The 16,385-nt window shown below is 61.9% G+C and overlaps 6 protein-coding genes across 6 annotated transcripts; 3 read left to right on the top strand and 3 right to left on the bottom strand.

The window, feature by feature from the left end:
* Window positions 1–1,168: 1,168 nt before the first annotated feature.
* Window positions 1,169–3,003, top strand: D7B24_003569 (uncharacterized protein; the record flags this gene model as incomplete). Its single annotated transcript, XM_028637756.1, has 2 exons — window positions 1,169–1,668; window positions 1,725–3,003. 2 exons carry the CDS (start codon window positions 1,169–1,171, stop codon window positions 3,001–3,003), a joined length of 1,779 nt encoding a protein of 592 aa, XP_028497175.1.
* Window positions 3,004–3,487: 484 nt separating this feature from the next.
* Window positions 3,488–5,380, bottom strand: D7B24_003568 (uncharacterized protein; the record flags this gene model as incomplete). The annotated part of the gene is made up of 4 exons (XM_028637755.1): window positions 3,488–4,038; window positions 4,096–4,376; window positions 4,443–5,285; window positions 5,343–5,380. The coding sequence occupies 4 exons, from the start codon at window positions 5,378–5,380 to the stop codon at window positions 3,488–3,490; spliced, it is 1,713 nt and encodes a 570-aa protein (XP_028497174.1).
* A 921-nt stretch (window positions 5,381–6,301) lies between these two features.
* D7B24_003567 (uncharacterized protein) lies at window positions 6,302–6,601 on the top strand (the record flags this gene model as incomplete). Its single annotated transcript, XM_028637754.1, has 1 exon — window positions 6,302–6,601. The coding sequence occupies one exon, from the start codon at window positions 6,302–6,304 to the stop codon at window positions 6,599–6,601; it is 300 nt and encodes a 99-aa protein (XP_028497173.1).
* Window positions 6,602–7,073: 472 nt separating this feature from the next.
* Window positions 7,074–7,897, bottom strand: D7B24_003566 (uncharacterized protein; the record flags this gene model as incomplete). The annotated part of the gene is made up of 2 exons (XM_028637753.1): window positions 7,074–7,563; window positions 7,668–7,897. 2 exons carry the CDS (start codon window positions 7,895–7,897, stop codon window positions 7,074–7,076), a joined length of 720 nt encoding a protein of 239 aa, XP_028497172.1.
* Window positions 7,898–9,148: 1,251 nt separating this feature from the next.
* On the bottom strand, window positions 9,149–11,883 carry D7B24_003565 (uncharacterized protein; the record flags this gene model as incomplete). The annotated part of the gene is made up of 4 exons (XM_028637752.1): window positions 9,149–9,235; window positions 9,284–9,400; window positions 9,458–11,062; window positions 11,188–11,883. 4 exons carry the CDS (start codon window positions 11,881–11,883, stop codon window positions 9,149–9,151), a joined length of 2,505 nt encoding a protein of 834 aa, XP_028497171.1.
* A 1,586-nt stretch (window positions 11,884–13,469) lies between these two features.
* D7B24_003564 (uncharacterized protein) lies at window positions 13,470–16,361 on the top strand (the record flags this gene model as incomplete). The annotated part of the gene is made up of 2 exons (XM_028637751.1): window positions 13,470–13,583; window positions 13,668–16,361. Coding segments are annotated over 2 exons (2,808 nt in total), but the record flags the coding sequence as incomplete, so codon positions are not given.
* Window positions 16,362–16,385: the final 24 nt, after the last annotated feature.

Below are 16,385 nucleotides of genomic sequence, written 5' to 3'. Positions count from 1 at the left end.
CATCAACCCACTGCTCGCAGAATGTCTCACAGAACACCCTTCCCATCAGCATTCCATTTCCATGCGGTGCACGCAGAGCCGCCGTCTTGGGATCGAACCTGTGCGGCCCGAACAAGATCCTGAACAACCGACATGCGCAAACCATGGCGTCACGCCCTTCACGTTGGTGCAACCCGACGTTCTCAGCTGGGTCGGTCCGTCGGAAGCCTCACCGACAGAGGGACACCCCCCCCCCGCTCCCCTGCACGTCCCAAGGTGCCATTCCCAGCCCCCACGACACGACCCAAAGCACCCAAAGCAAGCAACCCAGATCAAGAGAGTCAGTCCATCGATACCAGTCCCCCCTCGCCGACCTGCACGCACCCAACCCGACCAACCCCACCAAGCCGACTTCATTGGCCGCGCTCCGGCGTGCGGGCACCACGGGCAGGGTTCTCAGGCCTCTGTGCCTTATCGGAGCTTCCAACGAGTGCTGGGCGGCATATGGAATTGATCAAATATGGCAAGTGATGGATGGGGTGGCCGTGCAAGCCATGGAGGACAGCAACAAGTCACCACCCAAGACGTGCAGTGCGGTGCGGTGCGGTGCGGGGAGCACGCAGATCGCCATCATCGACTTCCCCTTTGAGGCCTGGCAAGTCGGCCTACCCACACCTATCCGCACGCTACGAATGGAGAGGGGGGGGGAAGCTTCCCAAAGCTACACCCCCGCACCCAACCCAGACCTGCGCTTGTACTGGCAAGACTGGCAACTCTCTTTTTTGCGTTGCGGCCGGCCCTCTGGGCTCATCGCTCGATCGACTGACACCATCACCACCGACGCGCTAATAACTGGCACATGGCGTTTCCGCTACCTGCGTTGCCAAGCTGCGGGCGGGCACTGACTTGTGTACCTGCTACCTGCTTCCGCCTTTGTCTTGGGTAGTGCAAGGATTCGAGGCTGCATGCGAACCTAAAAAAGGCGTTGGCTCTCTCGAGCTCCTCCCCCTCCCACTCGCCAACTTGGAGGGTGAGGGCGAGGGCGAGGCGAGGGCGAGGAGAGGGGAAAGCGGCACACTGCATTATAACCCGTGGGCTGGCCTGACGTCGAGCTGCCGTGATCTTTCTTGGTCGCTCTGCTTTCCTCCCGCCCTGTTCCTGACCTCTGCCTACCGGCTCATCGCCCACTATGGCTCCCTCCTATCGCAATGTCGTGCTCGTCGCTTTGGCCGCCATCGCCTCCGCCGATTCTGAACCTACAGTGTGGGGTTCCGTCGCCGTCATCATGAACGGCGAGCGCACTCCCCTGCGCGGCGGTCTCGCGAGCACCATCACACCCCAGGGCGCCCAGCAGATGCACGGCCAAGGCGTCGCCTTCAGGCATCGCTACATTGACGGGACGAATGCGCAGGACAGCATCTTCAGGGCGCCGATCCGCGGCATCGAAAGGGACACGCTCGACAACTCACAGCTCACCATTCTGACCAACACCGACGTCCACACCATCGCCGGCGCCACTGCCTTCCTGCAGGGTCTCTACCCTCCCGTCGATGACGAGTTTCTGGACGAGGCCGGCGGCGTCAGCCTGTCCTACGACGCTGCGACGGACAACTACACGCAGTACCCCCTCAGCGGTTATCAGTACCCCGCCATCAACACCCTCTCCACGCTGGAGGAGACGTCAATTCCGTAAGTGCCGCAGCCAGTGCTCCGCCTAGCCAGCATTCCCGCTGACACGGTGCCAGTCTCCATGGACACAAGGGGTGCTTCAACTGGCTGAACGCCATGGACAAGCTGCCCGAGGATGAGAACATCCGCAAGGAGGCCGACGCCACGCTCGAGAGCTACCGGGAAATCTTCTCCTCGCTGCCTCTGGATGGCGCCTTTGCTGACGACTTTCCCTCATTCTGGAACGCCTACGACGTTTTCGACTACGTGCGATACCAAGCCAACCACAACTCCACGATTCACCGGCAGCTCGAGGAACCCGTCCTGTCGGAGCCTACCCTTGCATTCCTCGAACGAAATGCCTTCAAGCAGCAGCTGGCCCTCAACACCGATAGCTCCCTGTCGGGCGCCTCGACGCGCGACCCTGTGCGAAGCATCGCGGGCCAAGCGCTCGCCCAGGGGATCCTGGACGCGCTGGCTGCCGTCATCTCCTCTCGCGGTGAGACGGACAAGCTCACCCTCATGTTCACCTCGTTCCACCCGTTCATTGCCTTTTGGTCGCTCACCCAGCTCTTGACCACCAGCACCGATCCTTCGTCGCCATACGCCTCGTTCCCGGCCCCGGGTTTCTCCATGTCCTTTGAGCTCATCAGCGACCAGCCCGGCCAGCCCGGCCAATTTCCCTCGAACGACGATCTTCGGGTTCGCTTCGTGATCCGCAATACAAACTCCTCTACCACCTTCCGCGCCGACAATATCTTTGGCACCCCCGTCTCCGAGTACATCATGACGCTCGACTTTTTCGCGACCCAGATGCGCAACATTGCCATTGACGTCGGCGAATGGTGCATCCACTGCTCCTCCCCGCAGCTCTTCTGCGTGGCGCGCAGCGCGCTGGCCGCCGACGGCGACGACGGCGACTCGTCCGGGCTCAACAGGGACGGCAGTCGCTCGCTCGCCAGCACGCCCGTCGTCGTCGCCATCCTCGGCGCCGCCGTCATGCTCATCCTCGTCGCCCTCGTCGCCGCCGTCGCCGCCTTCTTCTTCGGCGTCCGCCTCCACCGCCCCGGCAAGGGCTCCTTCCGCGGCGCCGAGAAGCGCGCCGAGGACGCCGACGTTGTCGTCTCGCGCGGCGGCGCGCGCCACGAGCGCGTCGGCAGCTGGGAGCTGCGCGACGGGCGCCCTGTCACGGCTGACGAGGCCCACTTCCGCGACAGCAAGTTCAGCGGCGCCGGCCTCGTGTTCGACAAGGAGACGGGCCGGACGAGCGAGCGCGAGACGGCCGACGACGACGGCGTCAGCGTCTTGAGCACTGATATTACCGCCCAGCCCGTACGCCCGCGCGAGAGCGTGTAGGCTGTGTGTGTGTCTCTCTCTCTCTCTCTCTTTGCTTTTTGGTGTTGTTGTTCTTTCCACATTTCGGCTTTGTTCACGTATGGCCTTGTTCATGATACCCTTCTCTACCTTCTCTAGGACTGCACGGATTGGCTCTCACGGATTATCTCGGGGCGCGACGGAGTCTTGGATGTACGCGATGTGATATCTTCTCTTTTTGTCGAGATGAGTAGGAACAGGAGCAACTACATAGCCGACACTACTTCATACATCATGATTCATTCGTCATATCCCCGAAACACGGGGATTCCTTCTCGCCCGTGATCATTCTGTGCCGAACTGCGAGGCGGGCGGAAAGGAAAAAGCAGCAAGACGGAAGGAAAAGAGAATACACGCGGACCTTGTCACGAACAAGGAATCGAGGGGGCAGCACGCGAAAGAGACCCAAGAAAAGGATATCAAAAACCCGAGGTACAAGAAATGGCCGCCGCGCCTCCGAGCCTGCTCACTCGTATAAGCCGTAGCCCTGATATCGGTCGGCAGCGGAATCAACAGATAAGGACGGATTGGAGCAGTACGCCGAGTCGCAAAGAAAGTGGCCCTGGTCGCAGCAGTTTGCGGGCTGGGAATCGTCGACGGCGAAAGACGTCGGGTCCCAGCCTTCGCAGGCCCCCTCGAGGTCGGGCAGGAGCGCCTGCGTCAAGCTCTCGTACTCGTCAACGGCGTCAGGAGGCACTGTCGAGAAGAAGCCGGGCTGGTACTGCGACTGGGTCTGGGCTGGCATGTTGGGGTCGCCCATGGTCGAAACCTCCTCGGGGGACTGGATGGCTCTATAGTTCATGTACATTCTGACCTGGACGCCCTCGACAATGTCGATGATCTTGCTACGCATGTGGTCCTCGAAGTCGAGGCTCTTGCGATCAATTTCCTCCTCGATCTCGCGGCGGATGGCGTTGGGCAGCTGGCGGCGGCAGTAACGCCGGAACCCTTCGTCGATGTGGAGTGGTGATTTACCGCCAGACGGGGTCGATTGGCGTGTTGGCGACATGTCGTAGTCTGGCCAGTTGTCAGGGTCTCGCCGAAGCGGAAGAGTATGAACAGCCGCGGACTCACAAGGGGACGGGATGTTCTTCGTATCCTTCGGCAGGTCGAAGAGTATGCAGTAGACATCGCTCCAATGCTGCGCCTCCGAAGTCTTCGGGCTTACCCTCGCCTTCAGCTTGGTCTCCTTTTCCAAGTCAAATCCCATGACGGGGTCGGGCTTGGACTCCTCACGCAGGCGGCATGAAATTTCCGACCGCACGTGGTCTTCGAACGCCGCGTCGTCGGCAAAGTACTCCCAGCAACGCTTACAAGGAAAGCGCGGAAGACGATGTTTGCGTAGGAGATGCTCCCTGCTTCGAGTCAGGCCATGCACGGACTAAGATGCACTATAGATGGAGGGAGACAGGACAACACACTTGAGACGATGCCAGCTGGGAAACCCTGGACCGCAACAGGCACCAGAGTTCCACTTCTTGGGGTTGTACTTGTTGTAGGGGCAAGCGAATTTTCGGTGGCTATCGTCGCTATCTGTCTTTGCTCGCTTGCTGTTCCTATCCTTGCCGTTCTTGTCGCCGTCGCCTCTGTCGTCGCCGGGAGGCTCGCTGTCGTCGCCGCGCTGAAGCTGGCGCTTCTGTCCAGCTAGCGACGTGGTCGAACCTTGGAACCGGGTACCTTTGGAGCCGCCCCTCGATGAGCTCGATCGACCGGGTTCATCTCCGTCTTGGGCCTCGTCACTGGTTCCCAGCGAGTTATCAATACACTCTTGAATGATTTCCATCAAGTTGTCAACGATTTGCTTGTTCCGCTTGGCAATGCAGGCCTTGATGAAAGCACTCTCTTCGAGCGCGTGCAGGCTGCTTCCAGTTGAAGGAACAGAGCTGGGTTCGGCGGAACGGACTGCACCTGGAACCGCACTGGTTTTGGTACCCTTTGAGGCCTTGCCAGAGGATCGGCTGGACGAATGACCTGAGGAGCGTGTGGAGGTAGACGACGCGTGGTCCTTTGCCAAGTCAGAAATGAGGTTCCGTCTTTCAGAAAGGGGTTGTACCGAGTCAGACTTGGCCCCTTTACGTTTGGTGGGCTTGGATGACGATGATTCAGCCACACGGACAGAGCGGCCTGCAGACTTCGGCATGACAGACTGTCGACTGCTTGCTATGCGCTTAGGTTTGGGCAACGACGTGAGGGGGTCGGCAAGAGGGCGCTTCCTGAGCTGATGATGGGTTTCTTTGAAGCGACGAACGATGTAAGACCACGGGCTGCGAGCTGGTGATAGTACTCTTTGAAGCGACGAAGGATGTTCGAATAAAACGGACCCTGTACTGGGACGTGGAGCTGGTGCGATCACAACCATCTCATGCTGGGAATCCTGAATTGGGTTGCATCAAATGAGGCGAGGGCTCATGCTTCGTCGGAAAAAGAGACCGAGGGATGTGGTGAAGTACCTAGTGGAGGTAAGCAGAGGGGATCTGGGGAATAACGGATTCTCAGAATTGCTCAAAGGAAAAGACCATTGTCGCGAGACCCGAGCGGGCGAGAAGCGTATTTATGCGCAGATCGGCGAGTGAAGCCTGCGCAGACGGGGAGACGCGCGGGGAGGAGACTGCGCAAATGCGCATCCTCCCATGAGAGGATGCTCACTCTGGAACCCCCCAAGAGAGGCACAATGTGGTATTAGCATGTAAGGCTGCAGGTCGAACGCGCCTGTTTGGGAATAGACCAGAGGTTCCATCGCCAAAGGCAGACGTCGGTCATGGTTCCTGTACGTCAACGTACCTCGCGCAATGTCGCGCGTTGCGTGTGGAGTCAGGGGGTACGTCTCTCTTTCTTTGTGTTTTGCTCTCATTTTGCTGTGTCCTCGAATGCGCGTCCACTCTGTTGCGAGATGGCTCGAGCGAGCAGCTGCGAGAAAGATGCTTTATGCGAAATCTTTCGAGGCAGTTTTGCTGCCAGAAGAGTGGTATTTAGAGGAGGGCATGTTTCGCTTCAGGAAGTTGATCGAGTTCTGTGCCGATGCCACTGCACGAAGCAGCAACGAGAAGCACTGTCGAAGCTCAGCGACGCACGAAAACGATCATTCACAATTGATCCAGCCAAATACTCGATTGGCACCCTGTGGTACGCGAATCGACGACCAGAAGAAAGCACGAGTCTTCGCCGTTGCCGTCCAAAGACGTCTCTTTCGGAGATTGTGCCGCGACGAAGAAGTCGACGAAGAAGTCGAGTACAAGCAGCAACATTGTCCCAATCCCGCCACGAAAGAGACAAGCTCGCCATGGCGCCCATTTCGGCTGCTCCTTCGATGAGGGTCTCTGGTGAAGGGTATGGCTCTGAGGGTGCCACGTCGAGGATCCGCAGGAAAAAGCTGACAAGCAGCAGTCCCCAGGTGCAGGGCACTTCGCATGCACTCGAGAGGTACCGGACGGATCCGTCACCGGGCGTCGCGGAGAGACTTCTCGCCCGCGCGGCCAACGGGCGTGACAGTGGCAGCGGCAGTGAGGCAGCGAATAAGGGCCTGCAGGAGCTGGAAGCGATGATGAAGCGGACGACGCGGGCAGTGACGCCTCGCAGCTGATCGATTGGGTGACGTTTACCGTGGGGGGGAGATTCGATGACCCTGGCTGCATCTGATGCATTGATCGAGGAAGAGACCAGGCATAGATAGAGGTGGTTGTAGGGGTGTGGTGGAAGAAGATGGAGTTGGTAGAGGGAGATGAAGAAGAAGAAGAAGAAAGGAGGGAAGAGAAGAGGAAGAGAAGAGGAAGAGGTTCACAGAGGAGGCAGGGACAAGACGTTGTGAATGAGCCACATTTGTGGCTGTGTGATAATCATTGCTCTTCGAGATCATCTGTTGCCAACTCCTCTCCTACCTAGGTTCCTACCTAGGTCCCTACCTAGGTTTTACCTAGGTCCCTACCTAGGCAGATAGAGACCGTTCGAGATGTCCGTCTACCATCTCTGTGTCTTTGTCAACGTCGATCTCCGTCCGATTCGTCGCCTCATCCTTCACCTCTTTCTCTTTCTCCTGGCCGTCACAACCTCAGACACTACAGCGCCGCCTTCTGCAGGTTGCTCGCAAAGTTGCCATCCTTGAAGGGCACGTTCGCCGACCCAAAGTTCGTGTTCTGCAGCGCCGCCCGCGCCGCCGGCGTCAGGCTCTCCCACGCCACGAGCGGCTGCTCGCCGCCCTGGTCGGCCGTGAAGACCATCTGGTGGTTGACGGGCCAGGTGCTGCGGTAGCCGAGCTTGGGCCGCGCGCCGGCGAAGCTGACGTCGGCCGCGCGCTGGACGTCGTAGTCGCCGTGCGCCGACGCCGCGACGCCGACGACGGTCGCGTCCGCCGCCGCCGACGACAGCCACACGACGGCCCCCTCCCAGTCGTGCCGGTGGCCGAGCCCCGACGACGGCGCGTCCTTGGGCATGTACCACGCGTACAGGATGCCGTTGGCGCCGTTGTAGGTGCCCGCGCGCGCGTACACCTGGCCCGGGCTCGACGAGCAGCCGCCGTTGCTGCTGCCCGACGTGGCGAGGCCGCCGCTGTTCGAACATGGTCAGCATCAGCACACAGCCCACGCGCGCGGCCGAACGAAGGAGGACGATGAAAAAAAACAAAAAAAAAAAACAAAAAAAAGAAATCTCACCCCGTGTCGCCGCCGGCGTTGACGGCGGGAAACGGCACGCAGCCGTTGAACACCTTGAGGTACGGCTTGTACTTGAGCATCAGCTGACCCGAGACGCCCGAGGGCACCGTCTGCGGGAAGCCGACGACGGCGTCGTGGCCGATGACGGCGCGGGACTCGAGCAGCGGCGCCGCGAGCGTCGAGGACGCGGCCGCGAGCCAGGTGACGATGCTGATGAGAGACGGCGACATGGCGACGGGTGGACTTGGTTGCAGACCAGATGGGGGCGACGGATGGAAAGACGATGATGAGAAGGAGGAGGATGGTCGGTTCACAGTGACGACCTGGGCCTGCGTCTCTGCGTGGCGTCCCAGCCATTCTTATCATCATGGGGATCTTCCCTCCCACCTCCTCCCATCTGATGCTCCTGTCGCCCAATTCGTCCCCCCTCCCCCCCCCCTCCGCTTGCTTCTCCTCACTGGGTGCCACCAGAAGCGGGCCGGATTGTCGGAAATGGTCGTGGTGCCTGGTGATCATGTTATTGGTTTCCCCGTCCTGCTCGCCCTCTCTCTCTCTCTCTCTCACAGCAATCGCGGGCACATGGTCCCCCGGTTCACTCTAAAAAAGACCAGGGGTCCCTCCGCCCTTCGCCGTGGGCCCGCGCGCGCACGCTATTGGATCGTGTGATCTGGTTCATGGCGATGCGACCCTGTACGGTCTTTGCGTCTCTGCGTACGTGCCGGGGGGGCGCCAGCGTACGCTCGGAGGAGGGGATGGCTTTGGGGAAGGTCCGCGGACGATGGTCGCCATGTGAAGACGAGGGCGCGGACGAGGAGGGGGTGGGCGACTGTGCTGAACTGCCGTAAACACCCCCGGCATCGGCCGATCACAGCGGGGGACGGCCCTGGATCGGGGCAATTGACCCGCGCGCCGTCGCTTGTCTTGTCTTGTGGGCCCCGCTTCCACTCGCTTCGTGGCGGGGTGGACATGGCCTCTGACAGAGGACAGCTGGACCTCGTGGGAGACGCAGACATGCCGAGAGATGCGAGACTGCGGGGACATTGCTCGTTGGCAGGTCGTCGCCATCTCTGGGAGGCCCAGATTCACAGCCCAGGATAGAGGGCCCAGGATAGAAGGCCCAGGATAGAAGGCCCAGGAGCACAGTATGGGCAGCGGTGAATGATATCCTGTTGTATGCGGGGGGACACAACATGTCCGTCATTGCTGTCGGCAGGGTATCTCTGGTTCATTAACGCGTGCGAATCAATCAGCAGCAGCAGCCGCAGCAGTAGTAGTACAATCCTCGGCCGTCACTCGTGCTTCGGCCGTCACTCCGCCGTCCGACCGTCTCCTGGCCTCTCGGCCGTTATCCCTCTTTTGAAAACACGGAAATCATGTCCAACAAACCAACGCCCACGAAACGCCGTCTACTGATGCATGCCCTCACGGCAGCCACGTGCACCAAGCCGTGCGGCCTGGAGCCGCGCAGCAGTGTTGGTCGGCTAGCTAAAGTCCCACGACTCGCCCCACAGCTCGTTCAAGTTCAAGCCCAGCGTCTCCATGCTAAAGTCTGGGTTGAAAGCCTGGGCCTGCACCGAGTCAGCAACGGCAGCAGCGACGAGGGACGGCAGACATACCGCCGGATCGACGGCCGAGGGCATCCACGTCATGGGCATGGCGGCAGGGCCCTCCGCGAGACCAGCCGCGCCGCCCTGCGAGGCCGGGAACCCGGGGAACGAGAAGGGCGTGACGGACTGCGACTGGTCAGCGGGGTTCCGTGTGTCGCGGGACGCGGATCGTGGGCGGCCTACCTTGGCCCGCTCGGGCACTTCGAGGCCCGGCAGCCGCGCTGCCTCGGTTGCTGAGGCGGCGGCGGCGGCGGCGGCCGACGCCGACGCCGAGGATGTGGAGGACATGGGCGGGTCCTGATACGAGAGGAGCTTGTAGTGCAGGTTGACGAAACGCTCGGCCGACGCGGCCTTGGCTTGCTCGGCCGTCTTGATGGTGAGATGGACCTCGAGCAGGCCGAGGGCGGCGCACATGATGGAGTAGCCCCAGGGCTCGTTGTTGCCGCACCGCATGAGGCGGTCTTCCTTCATGACGAGGCAGCGCTCGAGCAGCTTGACCGTGTGGGCCGAGTTGATCATGATCATGTGGGTCGAGCCGCGGGGCTGCAGCATGGTGACCTTGCAGAGGTTGACCGCGGTCGTGAGGGCGTCCTCGCGCAGAAAGTTGAGGCAGCGCACGCCCTGGTCGTAGAGCTTGTCGTGGAGGAGGACGATGTCGCGGGCGGCGTTGTAGTAGATGATCTCCGAGTACTGGTACTTGGGGTTGGCCTTGCGGAGCTTGATGAAGCGCTGGTGCAGGGGGATGATGTACTGGCGCAGCTGGATGTGGAGGAGCGTGTAGGCGAGCAGGGGCCGCTTGCCGTTCTGGCTGTTGGCGCCGTCCGTCTCCCACGACGGCAGCGAGTCGATCTCGCGCGTGATGTCGTTGGTGAAGCGGATGACCTGCTCGTAGTCGAGGTCGCCGGGCGGGCCGCAGAGGAGGCGGCTGAGCTCCATGCGCAGCGGCAGGCTCTGGCGGGCGAGGTTCTGGTAGGACGAGTAGGTGTAGTCCTTGGCGGGCTTGGACGGCGGCAGCTGGGTCGTCTCCTCGTCAAAGTCCTCGTCGTCGAGGTTCCGCGGCGCGCCGACGTCGTAGTGCAGCTGGCTCAGCAGCGTCGGCAGGCCGTGGTCGAAGCTCGCCTGGATGTCGAACTCCTGGACGGTGGCCCAGATGCGGCGCCGCATCTCCTGGTTGTAGAGCGAGATGCGGCCGCCCATGTGGCCGGGGTCGCGGTGCAGGCCGACCGAGATGCCGTCCTGGATGAGGGCGCCCGAGTTGGTCCAGAAGCGCTTCTTCTTGACCGTGTTGATGCGCTTGCCGAGGTAGAGGAGGCAGGCGATCTGGTAGTGGATGAGGCGGCGGTGCTTCATGCTCTGGCGCGCCTGCCAGCGCTCGACGACCTCGATCCACTTGTGGGCCGTGTTGTGGGCGTTGGAGAGCATGCCGGTGAAGCGCGGCCTGTCGTGGGTGTGGAGGCAGTTGGCGATGGCGATCATGGCGAGCAGCATGGCGGTGAAGGCGGCATGGCGGCTCTCGTCGGCCGCGTTCTCCCAGAAGCGGGCGTACTCACGGCGGAAGGTGGGAATGTGGACGATGCGGTGGACCTGCTCAAACTGGCTCAGGTAGACCTCGACGAGGGCGTCCGTCTCGGCACGCGGCGGCACGAGGGCCTCGAGCTCGAGGTCGCGCTCGAGGAACAGGCGCTCGCGGTCCTCCTTCCTCTTCTTGCGGTCCTTGAGGTCGTGCGCCGCGGCGGGGCGCAGCCACTCGTCGGCCGTCTCCTGCATGAACGGGCACAGGCCACCGAGCTGGCACGGTCAGCACGGGACAAGGTAGGGCTGACTGTGGGTTGGGTATTCGCTCAGGTGGGAAAAGGAGAAGGAAAAGGAGAAGGAAAAGGAAAAGGAAAAGGAAAAGGAAAAGGAAAAGTTACCTCGAGGAAGGCCATTGTGGCGTTGTGCGGGCCAAAGTACCGGGTCCGGAACTCCTTGCCACGGAAGAAGCGCAGCTCGGCCTTTTCGTTCTCGGTGAAGCCATAGCAGGCGGGATGGACCTGGTCGGCGTCGGGATCCGAGGGGCTCTCGCAGGCGTTCTTGTCCGTCAGCGGCGAGTTGGAGGCGGCGACGGTGCTGCCGTCAAACGAGGACCCGTTCTGGTGGTGGTGGTGGGTGAGCTGGCCCTTGAGCTGGGCGACCTCGAGCTCGAGCCTGCGGATCCTGTCGTGGTCCTTGGTGGCGGCGGCGTCCCGCACGCAGGCGTCCGAGGCGCCGCTGCTGGTGACGGACATGTCGGGGCCGCCGTGACCGTGACCGTGGCCGTGACCGAGGCCGAGGCCGAGGCCGTGGCGGCGGGAGTCGAGCTGGGCAAAGGCCGGGGGCACGCCGGCGCTGGCGTTCATGACGACGCCCGACTTTGTCTCATAGGTGCAGCGGTCAGGCGTGCCGCTCTTGAGACATCGCTGGCACGGGTAGCCCCTGTCACAGGAGAGCTTGCGGCGGCGGCACTCGAGGCAGCTGAGACGAACGCGCTGGCGCTTGCGCGGATGATCAGGGCCATTGTGATCATCATCATCGTCGGCGTCCGGGCGTGAGTGGACGCTCATGTTGTCGTCCATGTTGGAGCTCGGCATGGTCGGGGTCGCTGTGCATGCGATGAATCGAGTCAGGCCAGATTGGTAAGCCGGATGAGTGATCAACGGGACGATGGAACAGTTCGCACGCGACACGTTGAGATTGGGGCTGCGTATGTTGTTGTGGTCAGGTCGTGCCTCGTGAGGGATCTCGTGAGGGAAAAGAGAGGGAATGAGAGATATAGCGAGGAGAGGGCGACGCAGAGTCTGCAGGCTCCGATCCGGTTCGGAGGGCACACGACACAGAAGCTAGAGGCAGAGAGGGCGGAAGCACGAGGCACGAGGCACACAAAAGAGTCATCTCACTCGACTCAATGCCGTGTCTTGTGTGGCCTCTCATGCAGTGGGTGCTGTGCTGGGATGATGATGATAGAAGGGGGGGGGGGTTCGTGGATCGTAGCCTTGGACAGCTCGGCGATACGTGTCGTGGAAGGAACAGCCCAAACAGCAAAAGCGGGGGACGACAGGCAAATCGTGTTAGTAGGGAAGGCACGTGCTCGGATCAACACGGCTGCTCGGCCGTCCGAGCCTCGTTCAGCAGCGCTCTATGACTAACACCGAGGATCTGATAAACGATTTTTCATCTTATCAGATCAAACTCTCGCAAGGGGGTCCCTGCGTCTCCAGTTCTTCTGTCCAATCGACCGCCTCCGGGTCCACATGGTCTGCCGCTGTGCGTCACCTCAAGAACGCCTTCGTCCCGCTTCTGGACCCCTCTTGCTCCTCCTTTGCCCTTTCCTCCCCTCCCCCCTTTCCGCTGCTCCTCCTTTGCCCTTTCCTCCCCTCCCCCCTTTCTGCTGCTCCTCCTCTTCCCAAGCCCTCGCCAGAAACAAGCCCTGAACAAGCGAAGCGCAGAAGACCGACAACGGCCTCAACCCTTTTGACCTCAGGCCGCCAGGTGTCCCTCTCGCCCTTTCAGCCTGATCCCGATCATCGATCATCAACATGGGTCAAAGCTCAACACACCATGGCGTGATGTGACACTACCCCGAGGCATCATCTGCTCACCACATGAGCATCATCTGCTCACCACATGAGGCCACATCACGATGCCTCTCCTGCCTCCCATGCCTCTTATGCCTCCTGTGCCTCGGTGGTGAAGCAGGAAGATGCCCGCTTTTGCACTCCAAGAGCACAACAACTACGAGCAAGCAACCGAGCTGCGTCTGGCCGCGTTCGAGCCCCCCGCAACGCCTGTTTCGAGGGGGGGTGAAACGCAAGGCGAAACGAAACAACAAACAACACGGCCGTGAGCACACCACAGCGCTCTCTTTGCCTCTGTTGAGTAGTTCGCTCGAAAGCGGGAGTGAAGCCACGTCGTGACGATTTTCTATCCTCTTCATCAGTCTCTCTCTCTCTCCTTTGGCTGCTGCTCCTGCTTCTGCTGCTTCTTCTTCTGCTGCTTCCTCTTCTGCTGCTTCTGCTTCTGCTGCTTCGTCTACTGATCCATATACTTGCCATCGCCTGCCGTTGCTTACCATCGCCTGCCGTTGCTTACCATCGCTTACCATCCCATCCTGCTATACACGAGCCACCCGAGACAGCAGGCCACAAACAATGGTGCAAGCCAGACAAACGCCTTGATCATGCTCCGACTATCTAGCCTAGCACTCACCTGTCTCATCGTGACGTTCGTCTCATCCGAATACATCCCCGGCCGCACCTTTGACTACTTCATCTCCATCTGGCTAGGCAAGCAGGTACCATACGGCCCTCATCACATGTCACCATGCCTGGCGGCTCCAGCTCCATTAATCACACATCATCTCACCTCTCCTCTCTAGAACTACGAGAATATCGTCAATGACCCTCACATTCAAGAGCTCAGAACGCAGGGCATCCTCCTCACAAGCTACTACGCCCAGACGCACCCAAGCCAGCCCAACTATCTCGCCGCCATTGCCGGCGACTACTTTGGCCTCGACCATGACGATACCTTCCGCATCCCCATCAAGGTGTCCACCGTCGTCGACCTCCTCGACTGGCGCGGCCTGTCGTGGAAGGCCTACTTCGAGGACCTGCCAGGGCCCGGCTACATGGGGCGCGCCAGCGACGGCGGCGGTACCAGCGGGCGTGGCTCGTGGCAATACGTGCGATCGCACAAGTACGCACCCCCTCTGTTCTCGTCCCTCTGTCTGCTCTGCTCTGCTCTGCTCTGCTCTGCTCTGCTCTGCTCTGCTCTGCTCTGCTCGGAAGAAAACGCTGACACAGGCCCCAGCCACGCCATTGCCGTTCGCGACCTCCTCGTCAACAGGTACATGCCCGAGATTGTCAAGATTGAGCACGCCGACGGCCGTACCGTCGAGCCGCCCAAGCCCATCCCCTGGTACCCGAACGAGCTCGCCTGGGACATGACGACGCCCAAGAACATTGTCCGAAAGTTCGCCCCCTTCTCCGCCTTTCAGAAGTTCCTCGTCTCCGAGACGAGCATCGGCAACATCTCGCGCCAGGAGGTCGTCAGCATGATCCCGCCGCTGGTCATGGACCTGCGCCCCGGCATGACCGTCCTCGACATGTGCGCCAGCCCCGGCAGCAAGGCCACGCAGCTCCTCGAGATGGTCCACCAGGGCGAGGAGGCGCGCATCAAGAAGGTCCTGCGCGCCTTTGCCCAGCAGGACGGCCTCGATCTCGGCGCCGAGACGGACGAGGAGCGCCAGGCCGACCTCGCCGCCGACCCCGCCGACGACGGACGCGCCACCGGCCTCCTCATCGCCAACGACGCCGACTACAAGCGGTGCCACATGCTGGTCCACCAGCTGAAGCGCCTCTCGTCGCCCAACATGATCGTCACCAACCACGACGCGACCATGTACCCCTCCATCAAGCTGCCCTCCGACCCCGAGACCCCCGACAAGCCCAAGTACATGAAGTTCGACCGCATCCTCGCCGACGTGCCCTGCTCCGGCGACGGCACCATGCGCAAGAACATGAACCTCTGGAAGGACTGGAACCCCAACAGCGCCCTCGGCCTGCACACGACCCAGATCCGCATCCTCGTCCGCGCCCTGACCATGCTCAAGCCCGGCGGCCGCGTCGTCTACTCGACCTGCAGCATGAACCCCGTCGAGAACGAGGCCGTCGTCGGCGCCGCCATTGAGCGCTGCGGCGGGCCCGACAAGGTCGAGATTGTCGACTGCCGCGACGAGCTCGTCGGCCTCCAGAGGCGCCCGGGCCTCAAGGACTGGCAGGTCATGGACAAGGCCGGCCGCATCTGGAAGTCGATGCAGGAGGTCAACGACTTCATGGACGGCAAGGACGCCGTCGCCGTGCCCGGCCGCGTCGTCGAGTCCATGTTCCCGCAGCCCCCGACGAGCGACAGCGCCGACCTGCCGCTCGAGCGCTGCATGCGCGTCTACGCCCACCTGCAGGACACGGGCGGCTTCTTCATCACCGTGCTGCACAAGAAGGCCGAGGTCAAGATCAAGCCCGAGCCGGTCCCCGTCAAGTCGCAGACCACGACGGCGGCCGCCACGCCTGCTGCCGCCGCCGCCGCCGAGGCCGCCCCTGAGGCTGATGCCATGCAGATTGACCAGGACGCGTCGAGCAACGGCACGAAACGGGCGCGTGAGGATGAAGCCGTCGACACAGAGTCGCAGGCTTCGAAGAAGCCCAAGGTCGATGAGAGCCACAGCGGAGAGGCCAAGACGGAGGAGGCCGAGCCTGAGGCGGTCAAGACGGAGGAGGTCAAGACGGAGGAGGTCAAGACGGAGGAGGCCAAGACGAAGGAGACCAAGACCGAGGAGACCAAGACGGAGGAGGCCACGCCTGCCGTGGCGGCGCCGAAGCCGACCAACACAAAGCCGATCCGCAACCAGCACGGCCAGATCGAGGAGCCGTTCAAGTACCTGACGGCGGACCACGAGGTGCTGCAGAACATCAAGACGTTCTACTCGGTGTCGGCGCGGTTCCCGCAGGACCGGTTCATGGTGCGCAACGCGACGGGCGAGCCGGCCAAGGCCATCTACTACACGTCGTCGCTGGCCAAGGACGTGCTGACGGAGAACGAGGGCCGCGGCGTCAAGTTTGTGCACGGCGGCGTCAAGATGTTCATGCGGCAGGACGCGCCGTCGGCCGAGGTGTGCCGGTGGCGGATCCAGTCGGAGGGCATGCCGATCGTGCAGGGCTACGTCGGCGAGGAGCGCATCGTGCGGCTCACGAACAAGGAGACGCTGCGGCGGCTGCTCATTGAGATGTTCCCCAAGATTGCCGACGGCGCGTGGCGCGCGCTCGGCGAGGTGGGCGAGCGCGTGCGCGACGTCGGCATGGGCTGCCTCGTGCTGCGGCTCGAGCCCGACGGCACGCCCGACGGCTTCACCGAGCGCATGGCGCTGCCGCTGTGGAAGAGCCTGCACTCGCTCAACCTCATGCTGCCCAAGGAGGACCGCTCGGCCATGCTGCTGCGCCTCTTCAACGACACGACGCCGCTCGTCAACCTGGCGCTCACCAAGGAGAAGCAGGCGCAGGTGCAGCAGGCGCAGGTGCAGCAGCAGCAGCAGCAGCAG

The sequence above is a fragment of the Verticillium nonalfalfae genome (genome assembly GCF_003724135.2).
Source record: "Verticillium nonalfalfae strain VnAa140/NRRL 66861 chromosome Unknown scaffold_20, whole genome shotgun sequence".
Taxonomy (NCBI): Eukaryota; Fungi; Ascomycota; class Sordariomycetes; order Glomerellales; family Plectosphaerellaceae; genus Verticillium; species Verticillium nonalfalfae.
The sequence above is the reverse complement of the archived record's forward strand: the minus strand, read 5'-3'. Positions and strand labels throughout refer to the sequence as shown.